This window comes from Brassica oleracea, chromosome C6 (assembly GCF_000695525.1).
Source record: "Brassica oleracea var. oleracea cultivar TO1000 chromosome C6, BOL, whole genome shotgun sequence".
NCBI lineage: Eukaryota > Viridiplantae > Streptophyta > Magnoliopsida > Brassicales > Brassicaceae > Brassica > Brassica oleracea.
Genome location: NC_027753.1, coordinates 35,273,678 through 35,295,507, shown reverse-complemented (window position 1 = coordinate 35,295,507; position 21,830 = coordinate 35,273,678). Strand labels below are relative to the sequence as shown.

Below are 21,830 nucleotides of genomic sequence, written 5' to 3'. Positions count from 1 at the left end.
GCAAAACGTTGAGCGCAGAGTACAATCTTATATAAATCAAAACCTAATCATCTTAAAAAGTACTAGTACTTAAGCCAGTCCATTTATTCTACCTGCATCCGCAAAAGCTACCAAACATTTCTTTGGTATACAGTATGAAAGGTCTGCTCTATAGTCTTTCCCGAATTATTTCTCAATTATGTCAAACCAATATTACGTGTGCCTTTTTTCCTCGGTACATGAACTTTTTTTTTTTTGTAACTTAACATTATTTAATACCTCATCTTCTTGAGTATCATAGAGTCCCAATCGTATATACTTCGTTTCTTCTGATCCGACAACACTAAACAAAATCAAGTTGTTACCACACACAACCCGGTACATGAACTTGGGCTGACCGATCTGTATCCTAGTAATTTTTTTAACAGCATGACGACGTCGACTATTTAAAAGTTTGTTGAATAGAAGTCGCACAACACTATTCTTCTAACATTCTTCTTTTTGTATGTTATATCTAGAGTTTTTTTTTGAAATCTATAGAGGATGGATTGAATCTTAGAGCACTAACATATATCCATGAAGCTCTTAACAAGCATTTCTCACAATATGATAGACCAAAAAACAAAAAAAATGATAGACCAAAAAAAACAAAAAAATGAAACTCCAGAATTTTTTAAAATTTTCAGATGAGAGACTGTCTTTTCCTTCTCTTTTACTTTCTTTTTTTTCATCACTTTTTATTTTTTAATATTTTATTAGGATGAACTTGGTTGATAGACGAATGATCTTAAGTAATCTTTAATTGTACGTGAAATAAGAAACTGAGAACTCGTTGATGGATTGATGAGTAGAACCACTAAGAGATGATAAGGTATACTATTATTAAATACAATCCACTAACACTAAGAGAATGTATATTTTCTAATCCTACTTTTCATGATATTATTAGAAACAGCGACCATTTCCGCTTTGGCAACAATAATTACACACTACACAGTCATTCGAATACGCTTTTAACTTTTAAAACCAGATTACTATCAATCATTGTGTGATCAAAACCTTGGTCACAAATAATTGGAAACCTTTGGGCTTTATATTTTATTAAACAGTATAATTTATTTTCTGGTGGACGGTGGATCATATGCTAATAATTCCACATTGTTAAAATTTTAATTAAAGCTAGATAGTAATTGAAACGTGGGGCCCCTTAATTCAAGCTCCAACTCACATGTGATAGCCGACGATTTCACAATACAATGTATTTTCTTCTTCATTAATTTCATAGCAAATGCAAAGTATTATTATAGTATTTTCATCTTTAGCTATCAATAGAAAAAAACGAAAAATTGGACAAAAGTATACAGTCTTGAAGAAGTATATCAGTCCCATGCATCCTCTTAGCAAACAAGACCACCTTCATAAACATTTTTACGTATAAGCAAATTAAAAAATCACCCAAGACTCTCTTTATTCGATTCTTAAAACAGTTCTCAACATGCCGGAAGCTTCTCGCCGCTCAAAACCTCTCGCTGTCACTATCTTCATGGCGCTCGCGTTTCCGATGATGATCAACGCATTGGATTCTTCATCCGCAAGAAAACTCGACGAGGAACCAATAAAATGCACGCCTTGTCTCCAAAAGTCTCCTCCTCCTCCGTCACCTCCACCACCGTCTCCTTCTTGTCCTCCTCCACCACGGCCTCCTACTCCCCCGAAGACGTCTTACTGTCCGCCTCCTCCGTCAACTTACATATACATGACGGGTCCACCAGGAGAGTTGTATCCCGTTGACCAACAGTTTGGAGCGGCTGCTGCAAAGAGCTTTAGGGTCGTGAAGGTCTCTGGTCTGATCGCGTTTGGAGTTATGAGTTTCTTGATAAGCACATGACTTAATGGATTTTCCATCGTTAGTTCATCGGTATAATTATGTTCCTGATTCTTTATTTTTCGCTATACCAGAATATTCATATACCAACAATTCTAATGAATATGCTTATTTATTTATTTTGTGTTTACAGAGGTATTTATTCTAGAAGTATGTGATATATCCTCAAAATGGAATGTTTGTTGAATGGTTAAATAAAATGTTTTTTCTTAAGGTTACAAAATAGGTGTAGTTAGAGTTAAAAATGCAATTTAAGTAATTATGTGCGTAGATGAAGTCTGGATCCCAAGGTCACACTATGTGATTATTCTCCTGGTGTCTGATTTTGTCCTGATAGCTTTCCTATACCGCATCGTTTCGAATCCGCTGTCATTTTTGGTTGAAAACCTATCTTGCTTAGCTTATTTAATAGTTGTAGTTTATGTTTATTGTCAAAGAGGATGGATAATTCCCTCTTGTTATCGTATTGAACAAGATTGAATAATGAAAGTAAGTCTGTGTTAAAAAAAAGAAGTAATTTTTTTAAGCTATGAGCAAAAGAAAACGTAGAGAATTTTCGTATGATAAGAAATAAAAGGTACATTTGATAAAACTTTCAAGAAAAGTCAAATGTTGTTGTCATCATCAGAATTCATGCGTAAATAAATGAATTTTAATAAATATATTTGAGAGCTAGAGAGAATTAGAGGAACAATTAATTCCATTTGGGAGGCTTCACGGAAACGTAGGTGGAAAGAACTAACATTTAACATAAGATGCCAAGCCAAGAAATTTTCATTTCAACTTTCAAATTCTCAATCGATTAATAAGTTTACGGTGCATGTACTTTTTTATAGCCTAACAATTTGCAAACCGAATCCAAAATATTGCCTAAACGCTGTAAACAGATACTAAGAAAAAATCATTTTAAAGCGTGTCTAGTGAATGAGGAGCTAAAATAGAAGAACTTTATAGGTAGAACGGTTAAATCACTTTGCTTAAATGGAAAAATATCCACCGTTTGTGTGTATTCTTAGCCCACTCCACCTCATATGTTGCTTTCTTATAAACATATAAAGAGAATATAGATAACAAAGGATGGAAGAGAAGAAAAAAACAAGAATAAACAGATTAGGCTCCAATCAAGTAATTGTTTTTTTTCAAATAGATAATATTGAAAGGAAACTCTCTCGGACCCGAAAATCGAGAAGCCGACAAACATCATCTCTCTCGACGCCGGTGAGGCCTCTGGCCGCCGGCGTCGGGCCCTATGCTCTGTCTCCTGCTACTCATCGTCTTCAGATCGCTCACCACCACGTTCTAAACGTTTCCACCGCTCGTGTCTTCGTTTCGGAGTCTGGGACACCGGATCCGTGACCTTCTGGGGGTTTCCCCGCTTCTCCATCATGCCGGCCAGCTTCAGTCACCCCCAAACCTTTAGATCTACGCCTCTTCGACAGTGTCGTCGGCCATTTCCACCTTCTCTACCACATCTAGTGCCCGGTCGCGGTAATCTATACCCTTGTGTATGTGGGGTTCCACTGTTTTCCAAGGATTCAGTACCGATATCGTGCTACCTGATAAGGACGAGCCACTTCCGAACCTCTCCCACCAGATCAAGCTTGACAAACGCAGAAGTTGACGGTCCTCTCCGGGATTCCGAGGAGATCCACTGTGCCGCTCTTCCTCTATGTCTGTTTGTAAGGCCCATCTTCTCCGGTGTTCCAAGCTCGCCGCTCGCTGAAGTGCACCATCCCTGGCTAGACGGCCGAGTATCCATCGCCGCCGGAGTTTCCATCCCTGACGTCTGTATCCACTCCTTCCCGTCACTTAATCAATCGTCTTGGGTTGGGCCAAGGGTGATCACTAATTGGGCCTGTACTGCTAATTTCCCTTATTGTTATAGCCCACAAACCAGTTACACAAAACCAAGAAATACGGTACTGCTTTTGAAGGTACCGACTGTACTGATTTTATTGCAAACTGTGGTTTTGGTATTGACTTGTTTGATAAGGATTTCCGGTGGGTTCACCGGGACCTTACTTTTGCGTATAATGGCATATTATCATGTTAAGAAGAGTTTATCGGTGGATTCACCGAGACAGTTTCCGTTTCAATCTTCCTCGTCTTTTGAAGAGAGGACTTATCCACCATACCTTCTTCCCATGGAAGAAGATAATTTTTCGGCTTCGCTGCCGAGCTTCGGCTTCAGCTTTATCACCGGTTTGTTATCTTGCGTAGCGGTCTGTACGGGGCCAGAAGATGCAACCGAGATTACCATGTGTTGTCTCGCAGGTGAGGGTTGTCCCTCCACGTCACATTATGTGACTAAGTCTCAGTTGTCCGACTCTGTCGGGTATGCTCCATCGACGCATCCAAGTTTTGTCTTGAATTCGCTGTCATCTTGATTTGAATATCTATCTTTCTTAATTTGGTTTGTTATTGTATCTTATGCTTTTTATCAAAGAGGATGGATAATTCCCTCTAGTATTTGTATTCAAGAAAGTTGATAATTAGTTGTGTTTCAAAAAAATAAAATAAAAACATGTACATTTTGCAACCTCGTGGAATTGTATATGGCTTTTCGGATGTTAAAGTCATCACTGAACCAAAAAGTGGGAAATAATAGAGCAAATCATAGCCTGGGCTTAATTATTAACTCTTATCATCTATAGCGAGTGATACACATGCATATGATATATGTCGTGGTTTTTTTCATGCCGTGTGTATTAATATTCTCCAAGTGGTCCTCAACTCCATTACAAAAAAAAAAGGATAAGCATTTTGGTACCTCTTACACACGAAAACGTTTACTTGATTTTAGTTATCACATATTGAATGTAAAACTAAAGTTTCGTCTAAATCTATCTCTATGTTAATAACAAAAATTAGATTTCTTCTTTATTTCTTGAGAAAGAGAAATTAGTCTCTATATTTTCTTCCCTCCTCTGTTATAGCCACAAGCAAGAAGCTCCCTAACAAAAAGCGAGCAACTCGTATTTTCTATCACTAACGTGTAACGTAAAGTTTAAACGTTTCACATATATATTATATTCGAGAAGTTTGACGTTGCATATATACTAATATGATAATAACCCGCCAATATGTATGCAGTTTAACAGTTAAATAGTATTGTTTTCTGAATTCATTTTCATTATGCATATCAAGCGGTGACTTGGATCATTCATGAATTCCTCGACGAAGGACAAAATCATACAGCCAAGTATCATAATTTACAAGACAACAAGTGTATCGGAGCCACAATACACGTTAGACCTCATTGACATTGTTAGTCGTCACTATCCAACATTTTCATCACTTGTCTTTTGTGACTTGTCTTAAATCACTTAAATGAATATATGTTTTTTTTTTTTAATTTGTTCAAAAAAAAGAAAAAGAATATATGTTTTTTTTAAACAATGTAACCAAACTTTTTTCTTAAAAAAGCCCCTTCACTTAATGGTTTCTAGGCCTAATGGTTTCCACTCAGACTCAATCACACAACAAGTAAGAGAGAAAAAAATAATCTCCTACTTCTCTCTTTTCTCTTACTAAAAACATTTGTTTGCTTATCATTAAAAAAGTCTTTCATAAAAAAAGAAAACGATAGCCATGATGAGTAAACGTTGCAGTCACCTCTTAAGTCTACTGTTCGTCTCTACTCTTCTGAGCTTCCCGTTCGTAACCATATCGGAGACGCCGTGTCCGTACCCTTGTTACCCTCCTCCAACTGGAGGTGGCTCAACTCAACCGGCCGGTTATTACCCTCCTCCAACCGGTTATTATCCTCCTCCAACCGGTTATTACCCTCCTCCAACTGGAAATGTACCGAATTACCCTTCTCCACCGTACGTCGGAGGTGATTCCGGTGGCGGATATTACGTTCCTCCACCGCCGGATCCTATCTTGCCTTACTTCCCGTTCTACTACAGAAAGCCTCCTCATCAGACGGATCAGTCATCATCTTCATCTGTTTCTGTGGGATCAACCGTCAAGATTGTAACGGTGGCAAGTGTTCTTGCGTTGCTTTTGGTTAACGTCTAGTTTATAAGTTAAAATGATTTTCCCTAGATGAAACTTTATGTTACTTCATTACTATATAAGAAGTGCGCTGATGCTAAATGATATGCTTTTGTTAGTGTAAAGATGAATCAACAAATTGGAGAAAGGGTTTAAACCTATAGGCTTATTATTAGAACTTTATTCGATCCTACTTTTGCTTTTGCATTATTGTTATGTTTAATTAAATGTAGTTTTTTTTAAAGAAAATTACTTCATGTTGTTATTGTCGCGATGTCTTACATTAGGATATAAGTGCAATACAACCAATGTGGAGAACGTCACTTTCGGTTGGTGTGACTTTGTAGGTGGGTGTTATGGAATGGACTATTGCACTTAATTCACCTTAAGACTGTTCTTTATATGTATAAACTTCCTAAAATAACACAAACACTACACAAAACTTCTGATTTTAAAAACTACCTCGACTTTGTAAACAATAAAGCTTAGAACCATCATAAATTTGAAGGTTAACAACTGTTTTTAAAAGTTTAGTAAAATTACTAAATCATTTGAAACTCCTTCCTAGAATTTTAGTAACTACATCTTCCGGAATTCTTGAAAATTAACGATTGTACTGATGATTTAAAAAACATACTATGTAGTATCTTCGAATCTTGATTATTGTGTTTTTTCTCCTATCACTAAACATGCTTCAGAACTTGCCAAGTTATCATCCCTCTTCAACTTGTACACTTTAAAAAAAATGGTTGGTCTTTGTTCAAAGGGACTACCTGTTTTGTAAACTTCAATAGGTCAGTTCAAAATGAACATAACTAATAAAAATTATGTCTATGGAGGAGGCATAGATAATCCAGTCGACATGATCATAATTATATTTTTTTATTTTTATTTTTGTTTTGTAACTTAACTAATAAAACATTGTTAGATAGAAAAACTTGCATACTCATTTAAATTTATTTAATTATTATCCATTTACTTAGACAAGATTCATTGTTTTATGTCAGGATTTAAAATATTACTATGCAGAGTTTTCTTATTGGATAACACGTACTTAAGTTACAAGTTTAAGCTTAAGAGAATGATAAAGCATAGGATGATAATAGATGGTAACAGAAGACGACGCAGTATTCCAACTACCACATGTCCGTTTAGTTCCCGCTCTTACCAACCTTCTGTTTTGTTTCAACGGCCCTAAAGTTACCCTTTTGCAAACCCGAATCTTTAGCTGCACTCGGTTTTCTATTACCCACCGTTGCCTTTTACCATCTTACCTTCTTCAGTACCATGTTTATCACCAACTCTTGAGACCCTCCTGTTCGTACTTGAGGCTGAGGTCGTGCTTCGTGGTCTTGACGGTGCCACTTTAGATGGCTCGGTCTGAAAACGTTTTAAAGAACGCAAGTTTAAAGTATTAAGTTGATTGCATTTCTACTTTCTTGGTCTATTAGTATATGCTATTAAATTAGATGGACTTCTAGCTCAAAACCAATTGTCAATTAGTGTATTACTTGATAATGCATTTTATATTATTTGAGATTCCAACTTCCCGTATGGGATTTTGTAAAATCAAGGTTCTAACTAAAACTAGACTAGTTGATGGACACTTGAAATGTACCTTATTCTTGTTTCAGACAAAGATTGTAACCGTACCTTGTAACAAGACACCGGTCTAGTAACGGTGTTGTAGAATGAAGGCATTGGTGTTGCCTTGAAGTTGAGGCTTTTTCTGAATTGCTTCATCTCAGCTTCTGCCTTTTGCTGCAATGTTGAACCATTCCAATTAGATTTTGACATGGCATGTCTAAATTTCAAAGAGACATGGAGATGATGATGATGATGATACCTGTGTTTTCGCTTGAACCTGGTTTGTCTCTGTCTTTTTAGCATGTATTTTCTCTTCCAGTTTCATATAGAACTAAAAAAAAAAAAAAAAAGAAGGTTTCATAAGATCCTCACAACGCATCTTTTGCCAATTTAATGAATACTAAATGCTAAGTTTTCTTGAAGAGACAGAAAACCTCTTTTCTCTTCTCAGCTCGTTCGCTACATTTGAAACGGAAACTGGTAGCACCTGTACTCATCTCCAGCTTAGCAGAATAAGAACCAGTCTTTGGCCTGCACGTGGCAATCTCAAGAAAACATTAGAGTGGTAGTTATCAAAAAAAAAAAAACATTAGAGTGGTCTTAGTACACTATTAAACCTGTTTGTGGCAAGAGGAGTTCGAGTCTCTATTTTCTTAGATGTTGAAGGTCGAGATTCAACAGTTTTCTTCGGTCGTAGTTCCTTTTGGCTGCCACAAAACCAATAGGTCTTACAAAAATGTGCCTCTTGGCATCAACATTTGTTTTAGGTTACAACATTTTCTCAAATGGAAAGAAAAGTAAAAATACCTCTTGGCATCAACTTTTGTTTTAGAATTAGCACTTAAATAGGAACCCTTTGTCCTCCCGGAAACAGCTTTTGGAGTTACATCATGTCTCTTAATAGAAGCTTTAGTCACATTCACAACTTTAGGAATAATAGGTTTTGCATTTGGCAGAGACTTTGGTTCACATGCAGAGGAGGATCTTTCCGTAACATCAGATGCCTATTTGTTGACCAAGAAACACATTAAGTTTAGATGTCTTAATGTGTTTAAAAAAAAACTCAACAACAAGAACTCTCACCTTTTCTGGAACATGTTCAACGAGTCTTGATTCTGTTTCTTGAACTTCAGCGCAATGCTCTTTATCCTCATCATCATCTCGAACCTCGATCTCTAGAGGCATCTCTTGTTGTCCAAGAACCTCACATCTAACTTCTTTAATAGATATGCACTCCACTGGAACTACTTCATCATTGTCCAAAGGAACATCAAGAGTTGCACCGCCTTCTTCATCAAGCTCGATCACATCATCCGAGTTCACAACAATCTCATCATAGCTCACACAGTGATCACTTTCCTCAACATACTCGCATTGACTCTTTCCTTGGTAGTTACAAGGACTCTCTGATTGGCTCGTGTTCTCCGAGAAACTCCCATCAGATCGATAATCCTCGAAACTTTCAGTTGCATCATCACCTGTTTGCCGAACTCCCCAAGTCTGAGATTCAATAGAAGACGGAAGTCGCATCCCTCTCTTCTTGAAATGAGCTTCGAAATGAGCTTTCATCTCAGTAACAGAGCCAGGTTTAGAGCACTTGTCAACTTCTTCAAGATACCTATTGTGTGAAAATGATGATCTCTTCTCCCATGATAACCCTTCTTCCTCGAATCTCCCAAACGATATCGATCCAGAGTGTATAGAACTCTCCTGCATCAAGATTCATCAACCAATAAAGACCAATCCTAACAAGTTCTATTTAAGACCACAAGTTCCACGACATAACGTCAAGACCAAACAAGGCAAGAACAGTAGGGTGCTATACAAGTAACAAGAAGCATGATAGAAGAAGAAGTTACCTGAAAACTAAGGCTAATGGGTTCTTGAATCTCGCTTCCTGCCATTGTATCTCTCATTCAATGAAAATGTTCATCTTCAACTATTGAAGTAGAGAAGATGAAGAAGAGAAAGAGGGATCGAGATTGGTAGACGAAAGGGTGAAAGAATCATGTCATGTGCTTTTGTTTTCTTTTTTGTCTTCTTCTCGATAGATGTTGGATGGTCACGTTCTCCGTTATCACGCCCGTTTATTTCGGGTTTGAGTTAACACGATCAACGGTCCATATGCTTTGTTTTAAAGTGTAAACGGCGGTTTTCTTCTACTGACGGCAGATTTGATAAGTGGCAGGGTTACGCCACGTGATAAAACTCCACTAAATATATTTTTTGCCAGTTTTTATAATTTAAAATTTGGGGGATCTTTTTTTTTTTTTTTTGTCAACAAAATTTGGGGGATCTAGATAAGAATTTTCCTCGAGCCCGTAAAGATTTTACGTTGAAAATTTCAAATTCTACTAGGTGTGGTCCACACCGTGTAGACTGTAGTACGATGTATTTCCAAAGTGGGCTTATAGTTTCACTGGGCTTAGGCCGTAGTTGTAAATAATCAAAAGGCTTATTTAAAGATATGTTGGGTCATGTGTAATATCGATAAAAGGCCCTAATTTTAATTTGATATTATTGTTAATATTGGGTCACAAAATAAGAGTTCAAAACATTATGGAGACCATGTGCATATTTGTACTTTGAGCTCAAAGCAAAAACCGAGTTTAGTAGCGAATGAATTTCTTTCATTGTTTACGGGTATGAACTACAAAAGCATTACCCTTAGAATTTTGTATGGAGTCAAACATAAATGGGTTAAGCAAATGACAAGGTCTTCTATCATCTTAGATTCTTTGGTAGTTTGAATTTTGTTCTGTGCGATCTCTTTCATCTGGTAGCTTCTCCTCCAACATGTCGTCCATAGTAAAGTCAACCCACTTAAGAATTCACATTACACTAGTAAATCTATCAAAAATAGATCAGTACGTATACTGAAAAAGAAGTGTAGGGAACTGAAAATAATGCATAGAAAATCAGCCAAAGAACATGAAACACAAGAAGAAGTACACCAAACCAAACTAATGCCAGGATACACTTGTATTTTTGCCTTATACATTCCTTTGTTTTTTTCCTTTTAAACTTTACAATTCCTTTTTTTTCCTTAATAATTCTGTTTCTGAATACCACAACACACACTTTTTCTTTTGACAACAACTAACCACACAGTAACCATCAAGAAAATCTACCTTTCGAAAGTGTATCCAGATTCACTCCGTACAAACGATTAAAAAATATTATATCACCAAATCGAGAAGAAACTTAAGCTAACTAGATTCATTACCAAAAGACTTATTGAAAGAAAAAAAAACACTTAAGCTAAATGTAACCATGACCGTTCAGGGTTAATTGGCTTCCCATCCCACACCTCCTTATTAGGTTTGTAGGCCCTATTCCGTATGATGTTCGGTGCATTAATTTTTCGAAGATTTGAAAGATATTTACACATCTTGCAATCATTTTTTGTTATTTGGTTTCACTCACGTGACGTCACAAATCACTTACTGATAGATTATTCATCATTACACTACGTCAGTTTAATCATATTTGATTGATTTTTTTTTAACAAGTAACAAAAAGATAAATAAGTGATATATATAGCTTTTTTTTTTAACACAAACTTTCTTTCATTAAATCAACTCGAAGAACTACAATAGCAAGAGAGAATTAGACATCCTCTTGGAAAATAAGCATAAGCTACAACAGCAATTAAGATTAAACATGATAATTCTTCATCAGAAGATGACAGCGAATTCAAGACAAAACTTGAATGCGTCGAGGAAATATGTAAGACAAAGTCCGACAGCTGAGATTTAGTCACCTTATGTTGTGACGTTGAAAGCCAACAACCCTCACCAACGAGAAAAACCGAAGTAGTCTCGATTGCACCTTCTGACCCCGTACAGACCGCTACACAAGGTGGCAAACCGGTGAGTAAGTTGAAGCAAACTCTCGGTAGTAAACTCGAGGAATCATCTCCTTTCACAGAAAAGAGGCATGGTAATAAGATTCATTATATACCACAAATTAGATGTTACACTAAAATTCATTATATGGTTTTAATTTATTTCTTTGCTGTTAACAAAAATTAAAACGAAGACTTGAGTTGGAGAGTTGGAGTTGGCATGTGCATGTTGAGGGAGTGTGAATGGTCCCCGGACGCAAAGCTTCCTTTGTCTTGAGACTCCGACCGGTGTCTGTGGTTCGGCCGACACCCACCTTCACCTGTCCTTCTCTCTCTCAATCTGTTCACGTTTCCTTTTTCTCTTTTTGCCTTTTTTAAATAAATTATAATTGTGGAATTCAATTATTAGTAATGTGATGGTCTGCCACGAGAATGCAGCCACGCACACGAGGACACCACCATATCCTCTCATAGCTTTCCCAATCATAAACTTCTTTTCATTTCTTGTGTACCTTGTTCGCGTAAAAACACTTGTCCAAACTAGAAACTGATAGTTACTCAGAATCTATATAGATTTGGTCGAACAAAATGAAATATGCTGTTGTAAGATTATTAACCCTAATATAATTTATCTCTGTCCATATACGATGTAGCAAGATATTTGAATAATCTTTCCAATATCTTTAATTAATATAATGTTTTACCGAAAACCAGATGATTTTAGAGTTTTTATCTTTTTATGATTTTGAGTTTTCTTATATATCTTTGTTCCAGTTACGTACCAATTTCTTATCCCTTCCGACCCATCAATATATATGTATATCATATTCTAACAATAATAATATGCACATTTGTTCTAAAAAGAAAATTGCACATTTATGGTAAGGGGGGTTGGGATGATCAGTTTCAAAAGTGTAGGGACAGAAAGACTCTTTGGCTCTGCGTTCGCAAATTGTGATCCACATATTTTCTTTCTTCTTCTTCGACAGGTATAATGTGACTCGATCCATTGCCTTCAACATAACTGGGACAACTAAGTCACAATTGTTCTTTTCCTTCTTCCATTGGGTCCATTCTCTTGTTACTTCAATTCAATGTCATTGCATTCAATTATATAATACAAATGCTCTCTTATCTATTGCACGTCCATTTTCACTCTAGTTTCATTAATCATCTTCAATGGTTTGTTCGTTCAACTAACGGATCGTGCATTTGTGTTTCACGTCCCTACCTTACCCTTTGTCCATCGTGTTGTAAGCTGGACGGTCCGGTTTATGCCAAGACCCTTGGCATGGCCTGATTTGATCAAATCACTGAAACCAATGGCAAAAATCCAAAGGAGATAAACGTAACAGAAGGTGCCAACGAGGGGAATTTGTGAGCACATGAGAGGAGTGGGCATAGTTAATAATAGCATAGAGACAGCCCGCACGAGTAGAAGAGAAAGCAAACAAGAAAGAAACATACATAATTAAAAAAAAAAGAATTTATTTACTTTTTGTCTAAACGTACACTAATCATAAGTTACATATTAGCGCCTTATCGGAAAATAATAGAGTTGTTTTTTTTTTTTTTGAAAAAATAATAATAGAGTTGTTGTTTTAAGCGCATTATGACGTTTTTACAACGCAAGGAGTATGTTTTTTAAGTAAGAGAATAATTATTTAAGCTATGATTTATGTTGATTTTATATCATCAATTTAGCTTTTCAAATCGTGTTTAGTTTAGTAAATGTTGGTAAAAAGTGAGAGAATAATTGTTCTTAATTTTATAATTCCAAAATGATTTGACTTTTAAATAGATGTACAGATTAAAATAAACATATAGATTAATTTTTTAAAAAAAAATCTTACCCACTGATTGCATTTAGAGAAATCAAATTTACATCAAATATATATGTTTCTAAGTTCATGTGTTGAGCTTTAAACCTAAATAAAAATGATCGACAATTTAATTATTTTAATAGCGGTTCGAACGTAGGAAGATGAGAGTAAGAGTATTTGAAAACCTTGACTTGTATTGACTGAATAAAATGATAGTGTTGTGCGTACATATTTACATCCTTTATATATTAATCCTGAAACACTACAACATGTTTTCGTAGCCACGTGTCATCACGAGAATGATTCTTAGAATTGTTAAAAAAATAAGTTGGTCCATATAAACATATACTATGTTTTCTATTAAACTAACTATCAAATTAATTAATAGTGTACAAAAGAATATTTTTTCTTTCCTTAAATAAAAAATACGAAATTACTTAATATGGTTAACATATATATGACAATTAATGATTATGAATAATACATATTTGATAAAAAAAAAAATTTAACCTCTCTATTTTTTGTTTAATTTTATACTATTAAAAAAATTAGACAATCACATTAAGCATATAATAAAAATAATTAGATTTTTTCTTATATGTTATATTTTGAATTTTTTATAACGACTATAAATTATTAAAAACGGTAAAAGTACCACATTAAAAAAATTGTGATCAATGGTTTAACTTTTTTTTTGTTCAAACAAGATACAAATGATCATATATCATACGGGTGGGCGTTCAGATACACGTTCGGGCCTGTCTCGGATATTTCAGTATAAAGGTATAGAATCCGTTCGGGTATTTCTACACTTTGAGTCGGGTTCGGGTATTTTATGTTCCGATTCGGGTATTTTATGTTCGGATTCAGATATTTTGGGTCGGGTACATATTTAAATTTTGAAGAAAAAAATAAATTATTTATTGTTTAAGTTTTTGTATTTAAAATATATTTTAACTTAACTGTTTTTTAATTTAAAAAAAATTAAACTATTAATAGGTTTGGAGATAAAACTTTAAAAATAGAAAGACACTAATTTAGTTGTTGTTTTGAAATTTTAGATGCAACTTTTGTTAATACAAGAAACAAGAACTTGATATGTATTTTAAGCGAGTAGCAAATGATTTTATCCATAATTATATGTATATTATCTAATTTTGAGCAACAAGAATCATTAATATAAATATGTTGAATAAAATGAGAGAAATAAACTAGAAATATAGAGTTAACTATACTTATGTTTGGTTATCTTCGGATATCCATTCGGATTCGGATATTACCCGTTCGGATTCAGATATTACCTGAACTGATGAAATAACTAATTTGTTTTGTTGTTGTAATTAGATGATTTTTAGACCGAGCTGGTGAATATATACTAGACAAACATTTATATTTCGAGTCTGCACTTATATTATATAACAATTTGATATATTGGATTTGAACATTAACCTGTTAATATAGTTTGCCGGTGATTTTTTTTCAAATTTTTAATTCTTAGATATGTATATGTAGTGAAACTAATTTTTACAGATGTTCAATTTTTTTAATTGACACTTATGTAATTCACTGAATTCATAAAAGAAATAAAAAAAAAAAACTTAAGTCATATCAATGAAACAAAGACGAGAACGAAAACACAATTCTATAGAGGTAAAAAATGAAATCACTTATGGAGAGTCAATAGTAAACAAATCGAGAGCAGAAAACCTAATCCTTTTTCGTCATTATAAAATCGATGTTGCCTATTTGGTTTTGGTGATTTGTGTCAGCCACAAAACTTAATTTATTTTTGTGCATATGAAGTTTTAAAAATAATTAAAATGAGATGTAATACGTTAACTCTTCAACGATGATATATTTTAGAGACCAACATTTGTATTCATCATTTTATAATCGATAAAAATTTTAGTGTTTCAAAATGTTAAAATCTTTTCATAAATAAACATTATTAAAAAAAACTCACTCCGCGCATGTGCGCGGATTATCATCTAGTTTTAGAATTATATTCGAATACATTTTGTTTAGTAGTTAGCTTATCATCAACCGATTTTTTTTTCATTTGGAATAAGATGATCAAAACATTTTCTCTAACTAAGTTATGATTTTTATGAATTCGGGTACTACTAAAGTCGTATGAAAAATTTCTTATATTCTAATCATTTGGCTTATAGTCCACAAACTACACACATATGGACATGTACCTAGCTCTACCTCAAATAATAATAAGAAAAGTGTGTTACATTTTATGGGAGGTTCAGTTAATATGCCTCGTTCGTAGTTATGGTACTAATCTATTACTACTATCATCGAGACGAGCCCCTTCCATCCAAAGTCCAAAATGTATGACGAAGATACCGATAAATGTTTCTGATTCCGTGGCGAATTTTCGATAAGAACAAGAAATACTATAGGCTAAAAATAAAGAGATCTAATATTATACTATTAAAATGGAGGTGCACGGAGCCCATTACAGCTTTTGTGCGACGCATGTTGGTCCAATTAGACTTTTAAAATGCAGACACTGCTAATCTTGATAATTAATTTAATTATAAATTAGCCGACCAGTTTATAAGCCGTGACGGTGGATCAACTGCTTACAGACTTCTTTCGATTTGAATGCGACAACACATTCAATTATACTCGGAGGCCAATCAACGTTTTTTCCACTAATTACTTGATTAATCAGTTATTAATCCTTGAATAGTGATTACTGCCATCGTTTTCACGTCTGAATTACTGGTTTCGAAACAAAAACGACATGCAAGTTGGAATTAAAAAAAAAAATTAAAATTTGAAAAAGGGCTTGAATTTTTTTAATTTTCTGATAAATACATGCAAAACTTTTATTGGAGTGACAATCTTAACACTGATACTTCCAAATCACATACGATTTTATTTATAATCAATCGAGCCTACTAAATGTGTTCTACCATTTTAAAGTATTGCAAGTTATAAGATTTATAACTGGGATTATACATACTCAGTGATGGTATATTAACTTTTTAGTTTTAGATGGAATATTAATTTTTAATTCAAAAGTGCAACATCAGCAGGCCGGGTCTGACCACAAGCTGGTCAAGCATGGACTTGAAGCCAATATCTTTTTTATTTTTCTGGTCAAATCCTTGAGCCCAATATCTTTATAAGCAAATTTGGAAGTCAATTTGACAAAAGTTTTTGTTGGTTCAGTGGCTGAATAAGCTGTTTCAAATGTCAAGTTCGTGAGTTCAAACCAGCTTAACACTATTTTTACGACCAATTTTTTTTACAGCTTCTAACTTTGGAAAACTCAGGCACTGCCCCGAACATCAGTTTAGATTTGTAAATTGGGTTTCATCCATTATAATTTTAACTTTATATATGCATTTTCTACTTTGTTGACAAAAGGAAAAGAAAACGTACTCCACTTTGTTTAGTAAATAAATAAAAACTCAAAAGAAAACAAATAAATAAAAGGAAAGAAAAGGTATCTTTTATCAAACTTTTTTATATAAGCTTTTGAGCTTTAGTTATCTTTCTGCCTTTTCTTTGCCTTGTTTAATAATTTTTCATCATCCCCGCACACTACACATGGACTATAATTATATCGCTCATCAGTTTAAACTAATGATAACACGAATGCTTTTAGTGCCAAAGAGCCTAACTCATTTCTTCCACTACCACTCTCATTATCACAGCGGACAAGGATCAGTAAATCCATCCACTATTACAAAATTATTAAAATCTTAGCAATTTAGCACGATTAATATTACTTCAAAAGATCAAAATTTAGCAAAAAAAGAAAACTTCAAAAGCGTTATTTTGCTTATCTGAAACTTGAACCAGTGAAGATTCAAACCACACTTTTCTTCACTAAAAAAAAACTACACAGCAATCAAATAATCGCTACCCGAAATCTAAGCAAATAACACACATAACAGAAAGGGACTTGTGTAAAACAAATAAAGTTACAAAAATAACAAGTTGTCTTCTTCCTCTAATCTTTTATTTAACATTTGTTTTGTCTCGTTGCCCCATGTTTTGCTCCTCATTATCTGCGTCAAATCGTCTCACTCTTATTATCTCCCAATATTATATGTGTAAGGGTTTCTTGGCTTGTAATGTTGGCATCATCATTCTTAAATCATGCTACTCCCTAGTTTTACTTATATACTCTAAGCTTTAGTTTGCTCCACACACAAGTTGAAACATTCTCTTGTCTTCCTTCTCCCTCTACATTTGATCCATTAAAGGGTTCACATAACCAAAGCTTATAACCCTAGTAGAATGTAGTAAACCAGCGTGATCGGAAGCGCTATAAGCATTCCGAATATTACCCTGCAAATTCATTCGGTTTATCAATGTTAATTTCTTTTTAAAATTGACATTAGTAATCTTTTCAATATTAACCATAAAGTCCATGACTTACCCTGTACTTAAAATAGCAGGATGAACATTGTACTCCTTTGCAAACACAAAGGGTACAATCCCTTGAGGCAGTGCAGCCTTAAAAAGTCATACAAAAACATGAAGTATTTTATTTTACTTGCAACAACCCAAAAAATTAGTAACAAATAATGTTTATTCATTTACTAAATCACATTATTAAAGTGTAAGATATAGTTTTTACCTGAACAATGGCGACACGTAGTAAATCACCATGCAATCCAATGGCTATAGAGGCAACCGCCATGACGGCCGGACCGGTGAGGAACCTAACGGCCATCGCAAATGTTGCCACTGAGTTCCCACAAGCGATTAATTTAGGTTGCAACGCCATGAACAACCCTTCACGATTTTTCACATACAGTTTATAATTTCAAAATTAGTCGATAAATAAATTTAATATATCTCTATAAATCCAATCAACTCCCATTAAAATGGGGACCATGACGACTATTAACGACACGAGACCATGTCGTCCACCATTACAATTTATAATAAGACGCTCACTCTATTGCCCCACATGTTGGATGGTCCATCCCCCACACTTTTTATTTAGTTTTAATTTCCACTTTTAATATTTCTTCAAAATGACAAAACATCATAATAAATTTTATGGACTAACGTAATTTGATTCTTTTATCGTGTAAACGGGTAAATATGTCAACGAAAATATGCAAAATTAAGGAATTTCAACCTTTTAGTTTTTTTTAAGGAATAAAACAGAGTAGGAAGATGAATTACCCAAACTGAACATAGCCATTCCAAGACCAGCATCAGATAGAATGGAGATAGATTGTTGAATGATTTTGGGCATTGCCACGTGCCACCTTCATATTGAAAACCGGAATAAACTTCTCCGATAACCGGACGGTTCAAACTCAAGAAATATAATTATAATATTTTTTATTAATTTACTAACCGAAAAGCAACAAGCGCCCAGATGAGGCCAATGAGGCTAGAGTAAGTGTTAGGGTTTCTGATCAGCTTCCTCCACACCATGATCAGTATCAGCCTCGTCATCACACTCGCCGGCGGCATATGTTTCACGTGACTCCCTTCGCCTCCTCCGGCGGCTCCCAGTCCTGTTTTTGATTGTAGCTCCGCCGAGGAACTAGGAGCATGTTTGTTCAATCCGTTCTCGGCGTCTTTTGCTCTCTCTCCTTCTTCTTCTCTTCCAGCGAAGCTAAACCGTTCACCTCCGAAGTCTCCACTCGCCGGACGAGCTAAAGCTATAACACATAACAAAACCGAAGTTAGAAGTGACACGTGGAGTTTTGGACATTACTGAAACTGTTTTGTTCTAACCTTTGCTCTCTCCGTTCTGAGATTGCTCAGGGACTAACATTCGGATCTCTTTGGCACCTTGTTCGTTGTTTGATCCCGAACCAGGAGCTCCATCGGATACGTTAAGACCCGCCCGGTCCGAAACGGGTGACCCGTTTGAGCTCCACACGAACATGTGTAGTTCCTTGGCGCTCGCGTCATGATTGTTCGCCTTGCCGCCCGTTTGAGGATTCGTAAGATTTTTACTGACGGCTTTACTGGCAATAGATGTGCCGGTTGTTGAAGAGAACTCAGGATTCGGAGCCGGGTAAGACCCGCCTCCTCCTCCTGGATAATACCCGAACCTCGGGGAGGAAGCCATAGCGCTATTCTCCTCGAAGTTCGAAGGTCTTGGAGTGGGGCCTCTAGAAGACTGCACGGAGTACATATCCGCTGGGCCGAAGTTGGATAAACGGCCGCCGGGGAAGCCCATCATCGAGTAAAAATCTGAGTTGTTGAAGTTTGAGCCTCTAGGAGTGGTGCTTAAGCTGTAAATCTCAGCTCCGGTGAGATTCGAGGGCCGTGGAGTCATGTTAGGTCCACAGAAAGAGCGGCGTGAGGCGTTTGACTTCCTCACGGTGACGTGGAGCTTCCCGTCGTCTCCTATCTCCGCGTCCGTCTCAAGAAAATCGTGCCCGTCGAGTGAAACGACGTCGGATTCGACCTTGAACGAAACGATGGAAGCGGCCGTCTCGGGGAACTGCTCCATGATGAGCATCTTGGCGCCGCGAAACTCGAAGAGGAAAAGGAGAAGCGTGTACCATATGATACACTGGAGGACGACGACTTGGACCATGAGCGATCCGGCGTACTCGCCGTACATGGCGATCAGGAGAGGGATCCCCATGACGAGCGTGTTGGGGAGCGTGGAGAGGGAGAAGATTGTGATGCTCCACTCGAGGCTACCGGAGCGGGTGAAGTTAGCCCAGAGAACCAAGAGGGCGAGCATGAGGATTTTTTGGAGGGTGTCTGCTGCGATGAAACGGAGGTTCATGGCGTAAGGGTTGTTGGTGGAGATGAAGTGGAAAGAGAGGAGAGGGACGGCGAAGATGGCGACGAAACGGTTTATTCCGGAGCATTGGTCGGGGGAGAAGATTTTCCACCACCGTACAGAGCCGTAGGCGAGGATCATAGCGACGTAGAGGGGAATCACGGCCGTGAGGACCGTATAGAGGTCGTGCCATGAGATCATCTTCTTCCTTCCGGTGGACTAAAGAGGGGACTTGGAGCTGTTATGTGTGTGTGTGAAGGAGTGAGCAACTTTGGCTTTGAGGATATAATTTAAGGAAGGATGGCCACTTTACACCTCTTTATACAGCAAATACTTGACAACCCAAAGTTTCTTTTTACGCAATTATTTATTTTATTATATTTTAAGTTCTTATTTTTTGTAAAAGTTATCATCATTTTTATATAGTTGCTCTCGTCTGAGAACAATCATACAAGTGTATTTGGGTAAATATGCTAAGTGACTTTAGTGTTTCATTTATGTAAATGACTAAAGGTAACCTGTTACATTCAATCGTTTAGCGCAAATATTATTCTTATTCGCTGATAGTTGTTGCTGTATGGCTCAGTAATTATAAACACTTGATTACATTTTTTTAGCTGTACATATAGAACACAACGTGTTAGGTGATAAAATAACGTGATATAAAATGCAAATATATAACATTATCATAACTAGTCACTAGAATTGTATCCCTCAAATACTAAATGCTAGTTAGTTGTAAAACTGAAGTCTGCAACAGTTTTACTTGTACAGATATAGCATCTAAGTTAGATCTTTAAAAGAAGGTCTGCATGTGGCATTCAACTTATGGAGATGGGCATTACAGACATTTTGTCCCCTCCTCTTTGCTTTTGTATATTTTAATTTACTTTTTTTTCACAATCTCGAACGAATCCATTTTCGTAATATGAAGAATAGCGAATAAACCCTAGCCAATAATAAAAAAATAATAGCTGGATATCAAAATAAAATTCGAAATTCCCATATTTTTTTGGTGTTCAACAAATAAAAGTAAAGAAATCAATCATTAAAAAATTATGCAGACAAGATGGGCTGGAAACAAAGAAGATCCACCAAGGGATTAGATGGCTCAAATGGAATTTGGTTAATGGCGTCGAGTGTCTCTATATGATGTTGTTAGGTTTACTCATTTGTCCACTGAAGTAGGCAACAATCAATTACTCCTTACAGGAACATAATCTTCAGCCTAGTCTCACCACTAAGATACGGTCTAATTCCGCTTCATTACACACGTCGCTTGTCATCTATTTTTTCCAGATAAACTCAAATCTGAACTTTTATGATATAAGGAATTAAGAATTACCGTTTTGATTTAGTTAAATTGTCATCTAATTCCCCTTATTATAAGACTAAAACTAGATCTTGACCCGAACAACCGTGCGGATGATTATTTTATTTTTACACACATAATTATTTGTTTTACATGATTAATTGTAATATTTACCATATTACTAATTGTTTAATATAACATTTTAATACACAACAATTTTATAGTTCACATCCAATAATTTAATTTATTTGTTTTAAATTTTTTCATATTTTAAATCATGTGATACAAAATTCTAAATTGAAAAATTTTACTACTGAAAAATCAAAAAAATTATTAAAAAAAATTATATTAAATTAGTATCGCAGATTAATACAAAAATGTACATGTGTTTAGTTATAATTAGAAAATTAGTTAGATATTTTAAAATTTTGTTTTAGTTAAAATAAATATAAATTTAATTTTAAAATAAACACGACATTAACTAAATATTTAAAAGTTTTGTTTAAGTGAAAAACGAATATACATTTATGTTAAACAAACACGAAATTACTTAAATATTTAAAAGGTTTATTTTAATAAAAAATGATATATATATATTTATATTTATATTGTAAATAAAAAGATATAAAAAGATTTTACTCAGATATAATTTTAGAGTA

The 21,830-nt window shown here is 35.2% G+C and overlaps 4 protein-coding genes across 4 annotated transcripts; 2 read left to right on the top strand and 2 right to left on the bottom strand.

The window, feature by feature from the left end:
* Nucleotides 1-1,261: 1,261 nt before the first annotated feature.
* Nucleotides 1,262-2,076, top strand: LOC106299339 (formin-like protein 20). The gene is given in 3 exon segments (XM_013735446.1): nt 1,262-1,417; nt 1,419-1,458; nt 1,461-2,076. Coding segments are annotated over 3 exon segments (597 nt in total). The 5' UTR covers nt 1,262-1,267; the 3' UTR covers nt 1,868-2,076.
* A 3,228-nt stretch (nt 2,077-5,304) lies between these two features.
* LOC106298713 (postacrosomal sheath WW domain-binding protein) lies at nt 5,305-6,128 on the top strand. Its single transcript, XM_013734857.1, has one exon. The coding sequence runs from the start codon at nt 5,456-5,458 to the stop codon at nt 5,885-5,887; it is 432 nt and encodes a 143-aa protein (XP_013590311.1). The 5' UTR covers nt 5,305-5,455; the 3' UTR covers nt 5,888-6,128.
* Nucleotides 6,129-6,840: 712 nt separating this feature from the next.
* On the bottom strand, nt 6,841-9,460 carry LOC106297024. The gene is made up of 8 exons (XM_013733301.1): nt 9,310-9,460; nt 8,534-9,160; nt 8,258-8,454; nt 8,068-8,157; nt 7,885-7,981; nt 7,710-7,781; nt 7,517-7,624; nt 6,841-7,243 (listed from the first exon to the last, which is right to left on the bottom strand). Exons 1-8 carry the CDS (start codon nt 9,364-9,366, stop codon nt 7,109-7,111), a joined length of 1,383 nt encoding a protein of 460 aa, XP_013588755.1. The 5' UTR covers nt 9,367-9,460; the 3' UTR covers nt 6,841-7,108.
* Nucleotides 9,461-16,901: 7,441 nt separating this feature from the next.
* LOC106300322 (auxin efflux carrier component 3) lies at nt 16,902-20,174 on the bottom strand. Its single transcript, XM_013736440.1, has 6 exons — nt 18,851-20,174; nt 18,465-18,774; nt 18,287-18,372; nt 17,730-17,887; nt 17,529-17,605; nt 16,902-17,437 (listed from the first exon to the last, which is right to left on the bottom strand). The coding sequence occupies exons 1-6, from the start codon at nt 20,058-20,060 to the stop codon at nt 17,371-17,373; spliced, it is 1,908 nt and encodes a 635-aa protein (XP_013591894.1). The 5' UTR covers nt 20,061-20,174; the 3' UTR covers nt 16,902-17,370.
* Nucleotides 20,175-21,830: the final 1,656 nt, after the last annotated feature.

Coding starts and splice junctions, on each gene's coding strand:
- LOC106298713 (XM_013734857.1), top strand. CDS start 5,456: ATGATGAGTAAACGTTGCAGTCACCTCTTAAGTCTACTGTTCGTCTCT.
- LOC106297024 (XM_013733301.1), bottom strand. CDS start 9,366: ATGAGAGATACAATGGCAGGAAGCGAGATTCAAGAACCCATTAGCCTT. Junction 8,158..8,257: donor ACAAAAGTTGATGCCAAGAG/GTATTTTTACTT, acceptor GTTTTGTGGCAG/CCAAAAGGAACTACGACCGA. Junction 7,244..7,516: donor GACCGGTGTCTTGTTACAAG/GTACGGTTACAA, acceptor AAACGTTTTCAG/ACCGAGCCATCTAAAGTGGC.
- LOC106300322 (XM_013736440.1), bottom strand. CDS start 20,060: ATGATCTCATGGCACGACCTCTATACGGTCCTCACGGCCGTGATTCCC. Junction 17,606..17,729: donor TACGTGTCGCCATTGTTCAG/GTAAAAACTATA, acceptor TGACTTTTTAAG/GCTGCACTGCCTCAAGGGAT. Junction 17,438..17,528: donor CCTGCTATTTTAAGTACAGG/GTAAGTCATGGA, acceptor ATGAATTTGCAG/GGTAATATTCGGAATGCTTA.